General features: G+C 45.5%; 1 protein-coding gene across 2 annotated transcripts in view; it reads right to left on the bottom strand.

The window, feature by feature from the left end:
• Positions 1-14401, bottom strand: part of GNB5 (G protein subunit beta 5) — a 44376-nt gene that overhangs the window by 14640 nt on the left and 15335 nt on the right. For both annotated transcript variants that reach the window (XM_060005955.1, XM_060005956.1), the window contains exons 3-5: positions 11871-11912; positions 9766-9842; positions 3455-3587 (exon numbers count right to left, since the gene is read on the bottom strand). In XM_060005955.1, coding sequence (XP_059861938.1) covers positions 3455-3587; positions 9766-9842; positions 11871-11912 — 252 coding nt within the window. The remainder of the gene's footprint in view (positions 1-3454; positions 3588-9765; positions 9843-11870; positions 11913-14401) is intronic.

Genomic DNA, 14401 nt, shown 5'->3' with positions numbered 1-14401 from the left:
TGAGCTGATCTCAGAGGAGGACTGAGAGCTGGCCACTCACTAAGGAAGGGGAGGAGAGCAGAGCGAGCTGAGGGGAAGGCGCACCTGTGCAGTGGATGAAAGGTGTGCCTGGGTACGGAGTCAGGACTTTAGCCTGTAGGCAAGAGGGACCTGTGGAAAGCTTCTGAGCAGAATGACCAAATCAAGGGTATATTTTAGGAAAATCTGTCTGAGGTCAGTGCAGCTGTCCCTCAAGCAGACTCTGGATAGTTTCAAGTACAAAGGCTGGCCCATGAATGAAGAAGAACACTGGGGTGCCTGGGGAAAGGCATGGTGGCCAGAACTAGGGTTTTAAATTTTGTTGCTGCCAGTGTGTGTGAGGCTTGGGCTCTGCTGCAATTGGGAGAAAGGCAGTGGGGATCCAGGGCTCAAGGCCTCAAAGACCCAGCTGATGGTATCGCAGAGCCCTGGAGCCAGCATGGTTCTGAGCAGCCATAGGGGGACCCACAAAGGTTAAGCCCTGGCAAGCAGAGCCTCCCTACGCCCCACCTTCCTGCTGCTCACAGGGGCTGGACGAGGTGATAAGACAGTGTGGGAAGGGGCTCTTGCAGTGTAAGTGCCCACAACAGAGCCCTCTGTGGGTGGAGATTACTGATGGCTGAGGAAAGAAAACAGGAAGTAGGCCTTAAAGGACTGCCAGCATTCAGTGCACCCACTGACTGTGCTGCACCCCTAGTTTCCACGTGCTGGTGGTCTCCTCTCATCCTCTCCCTCCTTCCCCCTCTCTTCCCTTCCCTCTCACACGCTAGGCCTAGCACTTGTAAAAGAATCTTCTGTTTCTTGCAGGGAGGGGACATATTACAAGGAAAGAATCCATTCCCACCCTGGCCTTGCACCTGCTGGCCACACCGTCTTGGGAGTGTGTTCCTGCCAGCAGTCTGGGAGGCCTAGGATCTTCTTGCAGCCAGGAGAGGCCCCTCCATGGAGAAAGAGCTGGCTGAGTTCCAGAGTTCTCAGGCTTCTTGGGTGTGGGCCCCAAGGCCCTCCTCAAAGCCCCCACTTGCAGGCAGCTCTCAAATTTGGAGACCCTCCAGGCTACAAAGCCCATGCAGCTGCCCATGGGACTCCCTCTGGCCTCGACTTCCCTTAAGAGGCCTTTGTACACCTGACAAGAGGACTCAGGCTGGTCAGAGCAGCTTAGGAACACACAAGACTTGGACCATGTCTTAATTTGAGAACTTGTATTCTGTGATGTGCTACAATTCCCTCCAATCTCTGCTGGCCACACCCACTAGGGGATGCTCCACCCCAGTCCTGTCCTAACATTTGCAAAGGGGCCAGTAATTGCCAACCTTTTTTGGGACATCAGGTCCAAACAAATGACTGCCTGAAATGATTCCCTCGGTCTAGCTCTTTAATGGGAATTTTCCATACCATACTCTTCAGTCAAAGAAATGAATAGGCTTTAAAAGTTAACAGTAACTTCTTAATATTTAAAAAATATTTTAAATATTTGTGCTCTTCATTACAATGTAAGTAAAAATAAATTTTATAAACCAAACATTCATTATGATAAATGCACTAAACAGATCCTCTAACTCATTGTCACTCATTTATTCTGGAATGTAGAGAATCTGTAGGTCTTATAACAGCTTTTTGAGGTTTCTGTTTTTCATCTTAGATCCCAGAGCTGGAAGGAAGCTTAGTTCATGAGTTCAGTGGTACCCAAACTAGGCTATGCATCTGAATCACCCATGAAGCTTTGCGTTAATATAAATAACAAAACAATAAGAGCTAATGTTTATTGATATTTACTAAGTATTTGAGATGAATCATCTCATTTAATCCTCAGAAAACCTCATGAGGGAGGAATTTACTACGATCCTCACTTGCAAGTGAGAAAAACAAAACACAGAGGATAATAAAAGCTTGCTCAGGATTCACCATCCAGAACAGGAGACTAAACATCCTCTGTTGCTTTGGCTGCCCCTCAGGCCCAAAGACATCCGATGTGGCCACTACAGCAGCCAGGGCAACAGCACTCTCTACTGCACAGGCCTGCAAGACTCCTGGTCGCGAAAAACAGGTGTAAACGCTGCCCTCTAAGTCCGAACAGCCCTCCCGTCAGAAGTGAGACAATTACCCATCCCCGGGTCTCCTTGCCGCTATCCTTGCCACCCCCAACCCCGCTGCTGACGTCAGTCAGCTGAAGCCAGAGTGGCCTTTAATCTGACTCAGTCTCCTCCTTCAAGCAAACCCAATCTGCCCCAGCCCCAGCAATGGCTCCCTGCCATTTGTAGGGTCAGCCCCGCCACTCAGGGCACCCTGTGATCGGGCCCTGCCCACCTCTCGGGCCACCTGCCTCCTACAATGCTCCCCTCCACCTCACTGGCAACACACTCATCCTCCAGGGTGGCCCCTGCAGCACGTTTACGACCCCCCACTCCTGCTCTGAACTCCCAGCCTCCCCTGCTATTCAGTCACCCCTGGTATCTGGCAATGCGGGTGGTGGCATCTGTGCAGGCTTTCTGGAGAGATGTGACAGAGACGCGATAGGATGCTTTAGGACTTGTGAGAGAAAACGTGGCCAAAGCGTTGAAGCTGGATTGTCTCCACTTTGTGGCTTGTTCAAAGTAGGGCACAGATTTACCCTCTGATGCTTTTTCTTTTCGAATGTGTTAAAACAGGAGTGAAAAATAGGTACGATGAAGCGTGTCACGTGCACAACTCTGAAAGTCAGCACCCTGTGAAGGTTTACATACGGAGGCACCTTGGAACCACCTCTCTGACCCAGACAGGAATTTCCACCACCCCAGAAGTTTCCTTGACCCACTCCCACCCCCACCAAGTCAATTAGAGGAGGAGGTTCAATATGGCATGGAGTTCATCTCATCTCTGCCAACAGTCAACAGCCCTGAATTTCCCCATTTCTGATTTTATTAAAAATAATAATATAACCAGGAATTCCCTGGTGGTCTAGTGGTTAGGATTCGGCCCTTTCACTGCCGTGGCCTGGGTTCAATCCCTGGTAGGGGAATTGAGATCCCACAAGCTGAGTGGCATGCTCAAAAAAAAAAAAAAAATGCATATATACACACACACATATACACACATAAACATGTATACACACATATACACATACACACACATATATACACGTATACACACACATATACACATATATAAACACATACACACACATACACGTATACACACATATATAAACATATATACATGTACACACACATATACACATATATAAACATACACATATAAACATATATACATATACACACATATACACATATATATGAAAAACAACAGGAGCTTCCTCTTAGAGTCAACTGGAGTGCACACAGCCTCCTGTGAAGAGGGACACCAGAACAGCTTCCTCGCCTGCAACTCCACTTTAGCTCTCCACGACCAACCCTGCTCCCCAGTAGGCTGGCCCGTCATCATGCATCCCCTTATTTACCTGCATGTCAGAGTTGGTAAAGCTGCAGGCCGACAGGTAGTTGGTGTGCATAGCAACGGACTTCTTTTTGGCAGCCATGTTTTCATTTTTGTCAAACGTCAGTGGATACACAGAACACTTATTATCCAAGCCACTAGCACGGAAAGACAGAGGTGTCAAATGTTAACATAGGGCAGTAGAATATTCATATGCTTTCTCATTCACACAAACTTTTCAAATGGTTTTCCTTTGGCAGTATCATATGCTATAACCTTTCCCTCAGCTTTTACTTTGAAGATTTTCAAGTGTACAGTAAAATTGAAAGAGAAAATAGTACTATGAACACCCAGATCTCTTCACATACGTTCACTAACTTAACATTTTGCCATATTTGTGGGAGCAAATTCTGAACCATCTGAATACAAGTGGCAGACATGACACATTACATCTAAATACTTCAATCTGCAAATTTACATCTCCTAAAACTAAGAACATATTCTATAATCACTAACTCATTATCACATCTGCGAAAACAAAAATTCCAAACACCGTTTAATAAGCTATCCATATTCAGTCTTTCCCAACTGTCTCCAGGATCCAGGGCCCATTTAGATCCACACATTACATTCTGTTTTTATATCTTTTTTAGAACTTTTAATGGAGAACAGACACATTTTTTTGGTTGTTTATAATGAGAAAACTTAGGTCAGTTGTCCTACAGAATGTCACACAGTCTGGATTTGTCATGTTGTTTCTTAATGGTTATGTTTAACATTTTTTTTAAATTTTATTTTATTTTACTTATTTTTGGTTGCGTTGGGTCTTCATCGCTGCGCATGGGCTTTCTCCAGTTGCGGCGAGCGGGGGCTACTCTTAGTTGCAGTGCATGGGCTTCTCATTGCAGTGGCTTCTCTTTGTTGCAGAGCATGGGCTCTAGGTGTACGGGCTTCAGTAGTTGTGGTACACGGGCTTCAGTAGTTGTGGCTCGCAGGCTCTAGAGCACAGGCTCAGTAGTTGTGGCACACGGGCTTAGCTGCTCCGCAGCATGTGGGATCTTCCCGGACCAGGGTTCAAACCCGTGTCCCCTGCATTGGCAGGCAGATTCTTAACCACTGCGCCACCAGGGAAGTCCCTCAAGTATAACATTTTTAACAATAATATAAATGTGATATATAAAGGTGATATTGTGTTATTTCTTTCTTACTGCTTCACTTTAAGAGGCTTGCAATGCCTCTTGTGTCAAGATTGGTGACGCCAACTTTGATTACTTGGTCAAAGTGGGGACCACCAGATCTCTCCATGGTAAGGGTGATTTGTTTGTAATTACAAGCATATTTTGTTTTATTGCGCTTTGCTTTATTGCATTTTTACAAATTGAATGCTTGTGGCAACCTGGCATCAAGCAAGTCTATTGGTGTCAGTTTTCCAACAGCACTTGCTCACTCTGTGTCTCTGTCACATTTTGGTAATTCTCACAAATATTTCAAACTTTTTCATTATTGTTATATTTGTTATGGTGATCTGTGATCAGTAATCTTTGCTGTTACTATTGTAATGGTTTTGAGGCACCATGAACCATGCCCATGTAAGATGGTGAACTTAACCGATAAATGTTGTGTGTGTTCTGACTGCTCCAACTGACTGGCGTTCTTCTCTCTCTCTCCCTCTCCCCAGGCCTCCCTATTCCCTAAGGCACAACAATATTGAAATTAGGCCAATTAATAACCCTACAATAGCATCCAAGCATTCAAGTGAAAGGAAGAGCTGCATGCCTCTCACTTTAAATAAAAAGCCAGAAATGATTAAGCTTAGTGAGGAAGGCATGCTGAAAGCCAAGACAGGCTGAAAGCTAGGCCTCTTGTGCAAAACAGCCAGGCTGTGAAAGCAAAGGAAAAGTTCTTGAAGGAAATTAAAATTGCTGCTCCAGGGAACACACGAGTAAGAAAGCAGAACAGCCTCATTGCTGAAAGGAAGAAAGTGTTAGTCTGGTCTGGATAGATGAAACCAGCCACAACATCCCCTTAAGCCAAAGACTAATCCAGAGCAAGGCCCTGACTCTCTTCAATTCTATGACGGCTGAGAGAGGTGAGGAAGCTGCAGAAGGAAAGTCTGAAGCTAGCAGAGGTGGTTCATGAGATTTAAGAAAAGAAGCCGTTGTCCATAACATGAGTGCAAGGTGAAGCAGCAAGGGCTGGTGTAGAAGCTGCAGCAAGTTATCCTGAAGATCTAGCTAAGATAATTAGAAGGTGGTACACTAAACAACAGATTTTTAATATAGACAAATGAGCCTTATATTGGAAGAAAATGCTATCCAGGATTTTCACAACTAGAGAGGAAAAGTCAACGTCTGGCTTCAAAGCTTCAAAAGGCAGGCTGACTCTCTTGTTAGGGGTCAATGCAGCTGGTGACTTTAGGTTGAAGCCGATGCTCATTTACCATTCCCCAAATCCTAGGACCCTTAAGAATTATGCTAAATCTACTCTGCCTGTGCTTTATAAGTGGAACAATGAAGCCTGGGTGACAACACATCTGTTTACAACACGGTTTACTGAATATTTTAATCCCACTGTTGAGAACTACTGCTCAGAAAAAAAGATTCCTTTCAAAATATTACTGCTCATGGACAATGCACCCAGTCACCCAAGAGCTCTAATGGAGATGTACAAAAGATTCATGCTGTCTTCATGCCTGTTAACACAACATCCATTCTGCAGCCCATGGTTCAAAGAGAAATTTTGATTTTCAAGTCATTCTTTAAGAAATACGGTTCATAAGGCTATAACTGCCATAGATAGGATTCCTCTGATGGATCTGGGCAGAGTAAGTTGAAAACCTTTGGAAAGGATTCCCCATTCTAGATGCCATTAAGACCATTTGTGATTCATCGGAAGAGGTCAAAATATCAACATTAATATGAGTTTGGAAGAAGCTGATTTCAACCCTCGTGGCTGACTTTGAAGGGTTTAAGACTTCAGTAAGGGGTTCAAGACTTCAGTGGAGGAAGTAACTGCAGATATGGTGAAAACAGCAAGAGAACTAGAATGAGCAGTGGAGCCTGAAGATGCGACTGAATTGCTGCGATCTTATGATAAAACTTGAACGAAGGAGGAGTTGCTTCTTACGGATGAGCAATGAAGGTGGTTTCCTAAGATGGAATCTATTCCGTGAAGGTGGTTGAAATGACAACAAAGGATTTAGAATATTAACAGACTTAGTTGATAAAGCAGTGGCAAGTTTTGCGAGGATGGACTCCAATTTTGAAAGAAGTTCTACTGTGGCTATAATGCTATCAAACAGCACTGCATGTGACAGAGAAATTGTTTGTGAAAGGAAGACTCAACCGATAAAACAAATTTCACTGCTGTCTTACTTTAAGAAATATCCACAGGCACCCCAGCCTTCAGCAACCACCATCCTGCTCAGTCAGCAGCCATCAACACTGAGGCAAGACCCTCCACCAGCAAAAAGATTAAGACTCATTGAAGGCTCAGTTGATGGTTAGTATTTTTTAGCAATAAAGCTTTTTTTTTTCTTTGCAGTATGCGGGCCTCTCACTGTTGTGGCCTCTCCCGTTGCGGAGCACAGGCTCCGGACGCACAGGCTCAGCGGCCATGGCTCACGGACCCAGCCACTCTGTGGCATGTGGGATCCTCCCGGACTGGGGCACGAACCCATGTGCCCTGTATCGGCAGGCAGATTCTCCACCACTGCGCCACCAGGGAAGCCCAGCAATAAAGCATTTTTTAATTAAGGTATATACATTTTTTTTTAGACATAATGCTACTGCACACTTAGACTATAGTATAGTGTAAACTTGACTTTTATATGCACTAGGAAACCAAAAAATTTGTGTGACGCACTTCATTGTGATATTTGCTCTATTGCAATTGTCTGGAACCAAACCTGCAATATTTCCAAGGTATGCCTGTAATAATAATCTGTGGTGTGACACCTTTAGGTCATGTTAATATCCTGTTCCCAACAACCATCATACAATGGCTTTAGCATGATTATCCTTGCTTGAATAAAATATTACTTTATGGTACAAAATGGTGATCCTCTAATTTGATAATTCCTTCTGCATTTATCAGCTGATATTTTTCTGTAAAGACAAATCCAATCCCTCCTCCTCCCAGTATCACTGCACACCCATGGATTCTTTTTTCTCTTCAACTGGGTTATGATCCATTACTACCATTATTCCATGTGATGCTAAAATCATCCCAGTTTGGAAAGTTGGCGGGGGGCCCTTCAAGTGGCTCCTGTTTCTGTTTGATAAGGTTCCATTAATATGACTTGAGTGTTCCCTTGCTTTCTGGAACAAGAAAATATCCTAGGCTCACTTTACTCTTTTCCTGCCCCAGACCTACAATCAGTCTTACTCCAAGGAGCTCTGCTTCCATTTAGTGGGGAATGACATTTAGGAGGGGCATTCCCTTCTGAGGCCCTGGGGAACCTAGGGGACCCCTTTGCCTTTCCAAATGCTTGGAGGTGCAGGTGTAGACTTGGGTAGTCTCTTACCAGTAACTAGCTTTGGCAGCATGTTTATAGATGGTGTGAGTGGGAATGATTTGCACTTGGCTGTGACAATGAACCAGCATGCTTCAGACTATGGGCTTCCCTGACTCTCAAGGTGAAACATGTTCTCTTATTCTGAAGCTTCAGAGTAATTTCTGTAGCTCTGTCGGGATACTCACTCACACTTGGGTTTATTTGCATTGCTATGAGAAGCAGAAAGGTTTTGCAATGTGATGCATTTGGTATTGCATCTCTGCTTTAGTACCGAACTCATTCTGTGACCTTTGTTATGTTTTTTAGCCTCTCTAAGCCTCAGTGTTCTTAACTATAAAATGGAGTGGATCCCACTCACCTTTCACAAGGGGCTGTTGTGAAGATAATATAGAGTTCAGAATGGCCCTTGACACATGATAGAGGCTCAAGAAGTGGTCATTATTGTTATTTTTTTATTCTTTCTTGGAGGCAGGTACTACGTTTTATTCATCTTTGAATTTCCCTAGGACACCCAGTCCAGTGCCTTGCACACAGGTGCTCATAGCAAGTGTACAATACCTGAATGAAGGCTTCTTGGTGATATGGCTTCAAATAAAAAATACACATATATGTATATAAAATCAACTGACACATTTTTTTGAGAACGGAATTGTGTAAATACTGGTAGAGTTTCAGCTTTCAAGTTTGGAACCAACTGAGAGATAGACCCAGAGGAAGAGAAAAACACCCTTTTGTCACCTGTAACGACATTTAGAGAATATGACATAGGTGTGGATCTGTGTGATAATGGAGTTACAGGGATGTCACAAGCCATAGCTGGGAAACACTATGTTAGATTATCACTGGAAACTGAAAACGAATCGCGGCATGGTCTGACTAGGGCAGATGGTGCTTTTATCTAAGATGAGGACTCAGTCTTTCTCAGTTTAGTTTTTCTGCTCTCTCCTCATCCATGGGACTCCCGATATTTTAAAAAGTGCTTTCCCAAATATTCACACCTTGAACTTCTACTTTGGTTTTTATATCAGCCTGTAAGACAGCCAATGCAGACCTTGACCATCTACCACATGCCAGGACCCGGGAAACAGAGATGACAAGAGATTAAGGCGCCAGCCATTCCTCCACTCTGTACTCTCTCTGCACCGGGTGTCACCAAAAAAGCTGTCTACCTGGGCCTTGTAAAATTATTCTCACCCCTGACTGTCCCCCTGTCCTCCTGGAAATCCCTCCACTGGGTTTCATGTAGTGAGAGTTAAAATAAGAAATAGCCTACAGAATCATTTTCTGAACTACTGTTGAAGACATTGTGTGCTATATTATTATATTCATCATATATCACAGAAGGATATACCCAACGTGTTCTTTTTGTAATTTGGTGCTAGACATCTGATATCTCAATAGCAAATATTGAGAAATTTATATAACCCATCCAACGCTATGCATTTGCTAGAATTAATGCCCGATTAGAAACATATTACCTGAGGGTTTTTAAAAATGTAGAGTATTTATCATTCCTACTGAGTACTGAAGAATTAACCTTACTTAATGGAAGGTCTGGCCTTTGCCCTTCGCTACTGGGAGGTGATCTCTAAGGCCCTGGAATGTCCTGTCTGTTGGGTGTGTCTTTGCCTGGGGTTTTGGCCACTGGACAGTCTAACACTGTGATCTGTGATGGAGGTTTTGGGACACATCCTGTGAGTTCTCACCTCTGAAGGAAGTAGAGACTAAAGATATTAACCTGACCTCCAGGAGAGAGGTCATAGAACAGCATTTTATGGCCAACAGGACATGTGAAACGCCGCTGTGTCACCCATACTTACCCGCATGCAATGGCACATCCCGATGGGGCATACGCGCACGCCATCACCCACGTGCAGGGCATCGTGACCGCGTGCTCCTGCAACACAGCACACACCACGCACGCAATGAACGAGGGCACTTCTACACAAACGTCAGTTTGTACCAAGTAAAATCACTGAAGCATCTACCAAATTACTCTCTAGTCTCAAAGGTCAGTGGTTTGGGCTGAGACTGAAGAGGAGACTCAGATCCTCTATAATCAACCAAACTTTATGTCCTACATTCTAAAAGTTAAAAATCTCAACTAGCAAAAGAATATCCTTCACGTCTTACTTCTTTCTTACTGTTATACTCCCCCTGCTGTTCTGAATGAATACTGGGGCTCATTTTCTTTGAAAGATCTGTCTGAATCTCATTTCACATACGTATATGCTTCACCTTATTTACTCAGATTCCCTCTATTTTAAAAACGTATTCTTGAATCTTTTTACATGTATGTTACAAGTTTGTTTACCTGTGAGTGAGTATACACGAGCCTCTGTCCTCTGTGGGTCTTAAACCATTCCTGGGCAGGTAGGAATGGGGGTGGGCTTGGGGAGGGGGATTAGAGTTGTGCTCTGGGAGAAAAGGAAACCTGTAACATGGAAGCATGCGGAGGAGGTGTAAGTCCTCGGCTCCTGGCTGGGGTCTGAGTCATCCGTATTCTCCTGCACGCATATAAGCAACTAAGGCATGATTCAAAAACTTCTGAGTCTGTGGCCCTATTTCCATGGGAGCCATGGGCCCTGGACCTGGTTCTAACACCAGCGAGATGTGCAGCCTCACACAGGCTGGCCATTGTCTTACCTCATTCTCCTTCTCCGTCTGGGAAGGGAGAGGATGGGACTAGATGGTTTGTAAAGTACATTCAAGTGCTGGTCTTCTTTCCTGTTATGATTCTCTGTGTTTTTGTGGGGAGACATGGGCCTTGATACTGCCTGTCAAAGTTCTTTGTCACTCACGGAGTAGTAGCCCTTCAGACATCATGAATAACCTACTTCCACGAATGAGTGGCCACTCTCAGCACAGGGCATCCCGGCCCCTTTGCTGACAAGTGGTAACTATGGCCCTGCCAGGGACCACAAGCGGCAACCCAATGGCTCCCCAGACATCAGGAGGCGTGTGCTCTACGCCATGCTAAGGCATAAGCAGAAGCAACCCCCTAGCCCCACCCCTGAAGATGCTGAGGAGTTCTGGAGAGGCAGAGTGATGTATAGGAAAGCCCTCTGCAAATTGTTACGTTGTCATTTTTATTATTCCCCAGGGGCCTGACCATTCCAGACTCTGCTCTACAAGATGGTTCTGGGCCCCCTTGAGCAGGCTGTATAACAACTGCCTATTGTGACACTTACTGAACACGTTCAATAATGCGGAATAAGGACGCTGTTCAATTTGAGACAGATAATAGGTTTCTTTTTTATACAGTGAAAAGGAAGACTTTCTTTCTAAGTAAACACTGGAGTCCATATTGAATATACAGTACTTGTTACTGCAAATGCCAACACGATGCAGGCATGCAAGCGCACCTACACATAGATTCTGGCCTTTCTGTTTCATTACAAGTCTAAACTTAGGTCTCGCTTGGAGCAGTACATGCCTATGCCAGACTTGCAAGGGGCTGAGACTCCACGGCATCCCTGTGGAGAGCAGTTTAATCCCACTGAGGTCTCAGCTCCCCACCCACTGTTTGCTCAAGTCCACGTGCTATGGAGTCTAGTCGAAGACAGAGAGGGGAGAGGAAACTGGGGGTTGGGTACCTCTTATCATCAGCCAGAAGAAGAATCCTAAATTTAGTAGTAGCATGTGTGAATGCGACAAGTTTCGGGGCCATGCCCTTTCCTGTTTCCGTATCGGCACCCTCTGTGTTCGCCCTGCATGCTCTTCTCTGGGCGAGGGGTTCGGCTCAAGAGAGGAATGAACGCTACAGTGGGCTGCTGAACCATCCGAACACGGGTGGGCTTTCATGGGGTTTGCACCCCCAAATAGGCTCCTGAAGGGCAGGGCGACCAGTAGTGGGGTGCTTGGAGAGGACGAGGACAGGGCTGGGGTTCTGAAGTGCCTCAATCCACCAGGGACAATGCCTTACCTTGTTAGTAGTGAAGGAATCCCACACGATCACCTTCCCATCCTGGAAGGAAATAAGTAAACAGTTGAACAAGCTAGAGGTCACCACTGGGGAGATGGCAGCGGGGAAGGGCAGTATAGGGGTAGGGGATGAAGAGGTACAAATTGTTATGTATAACATAAGCTACAAGGATATATTGTACAACACAGGGAATACAGCCAATATTTAATAATAACTATAAATGGAGTACATAACCTTTAAAACTTGTGAGTCACTATACTGTACACCTGTAACTTATATAATATTGTACATCAACTACACTTGAAGAAAAACAAAAAAGAGTAAACAGTTCAAAAATTGTCAACAAGCCCTAACACGTTAACTGCTGAGAACCTCATGGAAAGCCAAGTCCAGCTGGGCAGTGCCAAGTGGAAAGCCAGAGCGAGTATCTGGACAATCAAGACCCTCCAACCCATCCTTGAAGAAATGCGAGTAGGTGGCGACAGCACTTTCCAGCATGATGCAAGTCTTAGTTCTCAACCTTGCATCCCTTGTGTAGATACAATGACAGAAAGCAACACTCAGACACTTCTTTTATGCCAATTATAAACCAAGCACAAATTGTTGGTAAACTGTCATCACCATCGTACCCCGAATGTCAGTAAGTTATACAGGGATAAGGTAAAGCTGAATTTACCTTCAGATGCCTGACAGTAACTAATGGTCCCCCCACCCCACCTCCCCAGCCTGTCCTCCCCACCATTCGCCTGAGTCCACGTTCCCTGCAGGATCGTGTAAGAGCCTCACCCCACTCTTCGCCCCCCCTCCCTGTGTGGAAGCTGTGGAGGGGAACTGGGTGGGCCTGACATCAGTCTGACTCCCCCAGGTGCTCAGGGACATCACAGCCTCACCCCCACCCACCCTGCAAAACAACATGGGACTCACACCTATGATGGTGGGGGCCCCCGTGGGCAGCTGTTCCGGAAACAAAGAGCACTCCCTGTGGAGGGTGAGCTCTGGGCGATGCCACAGACAACACAGCCACTTTCACTGCGATCCGCTCTGCAGCCCCAGTAGGGGGTGTGGGGAGGGGCTATGATGCCATCTGTTTGTAACACAAACCCATCAGAGGTAAACCCACGCAAGCCCCGGTGACTGCAGCGCAGTCGTCTACCCAGAACGTGGTGTGAGGGTTGTCTGGGCCCCCAGGCTCCCGCTGGCAGTAGAGGAGGACGGCTGAGCCGACCTCCTTCAGCACGTGGGTCCCCCCCCACATCCTCAGGGATGGAGAATCTGCAGTCTCCACCGCAGGCTTGATTTTTTAAATCACTCAAGCCATTTGGAGCCAGATCTGGTGAGTGAGGTGAATGCCACTTAGGGGCGCCAGCAAGGTCTGAGTAATGAAAGTGACACAGCTGCCTGCTTCACTTGACCTGATGGAGGATTTCCATATTCACGCTGCGTGGAGCTGAGAGGCCGTGATCAAAGGCAAAGTTGGCGGTTTGGGGCCTTTTAACACTCCTAAGCACATTTGTGCTTCTAATTTTTCTGACTAAACGCCCATACATGCTGTGTGGGTGAATTAGATAACAGAGCAGAGGGCTGCGGCGGGGCCGGGGGTAGAGACTCAGTGTATCACCCAAGTCAGCGTTCCCTTCAGAGGCTTCCTCCACCGCACAGCCCGCCTGCCTGGCTCCACCGCCCACCTACTGTGCGCTCTGGAGAGAGAAAGGCAACCAAGAAGCTAAAAGCAGTCTCATAACTAAATGTGGTCCCTCCGTGAGCACAGACACCAGGGGCCTACGTACCTGGAGAGACTGTGCCTCCACCCCAAACCCCAACCCACTCAGTCAGGCAGATGAATTTCCTGCCTTTTAAGGGAGAAAGGCTGCTCTGAGTCACTCAAAGTCTGTTCCAGAGCCCTTCTGCTGTTTCCCACCTTCCTCCCTTCCCCCACCCACCTCTCCGACTCTCTCTGCAGTAGAGGTGGATGGATGGAGTCAGTCAGCAGTGCTGAAGCATCCCTCCTCCTCTCCCACCCTCTCTAGTAAGAGTGGTACACGAGCGACAGAAAGTCCAACATATGGCATCCTTTTAAGGATTAAAAAAAAAGTCTAAAAGGCTAGATGGCAACACGTACATCTCAACAACCACTTTGTAAAAAGGAGCCTTTGGAAAAAAGTCTAGAAAGAGGTGCTCTAAGATAATAATGATTGTAACAGGGCGGTAGGGGTAAAAACCTTTTCTTTTTTCCAGTTAAATACATAACTGATACATTAAATTTTTTTATGAACATTAAAAAAGCAAGTGCAACGTGATATACTAGATTTGCAGGTAATACAGGAGATTAATAACACCTGTCCTATCAAACATAGTACCGACAGAGATATTAGAACTCATGGATTATTCAGAATATGTACAGTTTTGATACTTAAAAGGGTTATAAATAAAAACCAAATTTTCCTTTGAAAAAGCTGGACTAATGGCAGAGGCAGGGGTCAGAGGGGTGGTAAACTGGCCATAAAAATATATGACTTTAGTTTATGGTATTA

Source organism: Delphinus delphis, chromosome 2 (genome assembly GCF_949987515.2).
Source record: "Delphinus delphis chromosome 2, mDelDel1.2, whole genome shotgun sequence".
In the NCBI taxonomy this organism is placed as follows: Eukaryota; Metazoa; Chordata; class Mammalia; order Artiodactyla; family Delphinidae; genus Delphinus; species Delphinus delphis.
Note: the sequence above shows the minus strand (reverse complement) of the source record. Positions and strands in the feature narration are given on the sequence as shown.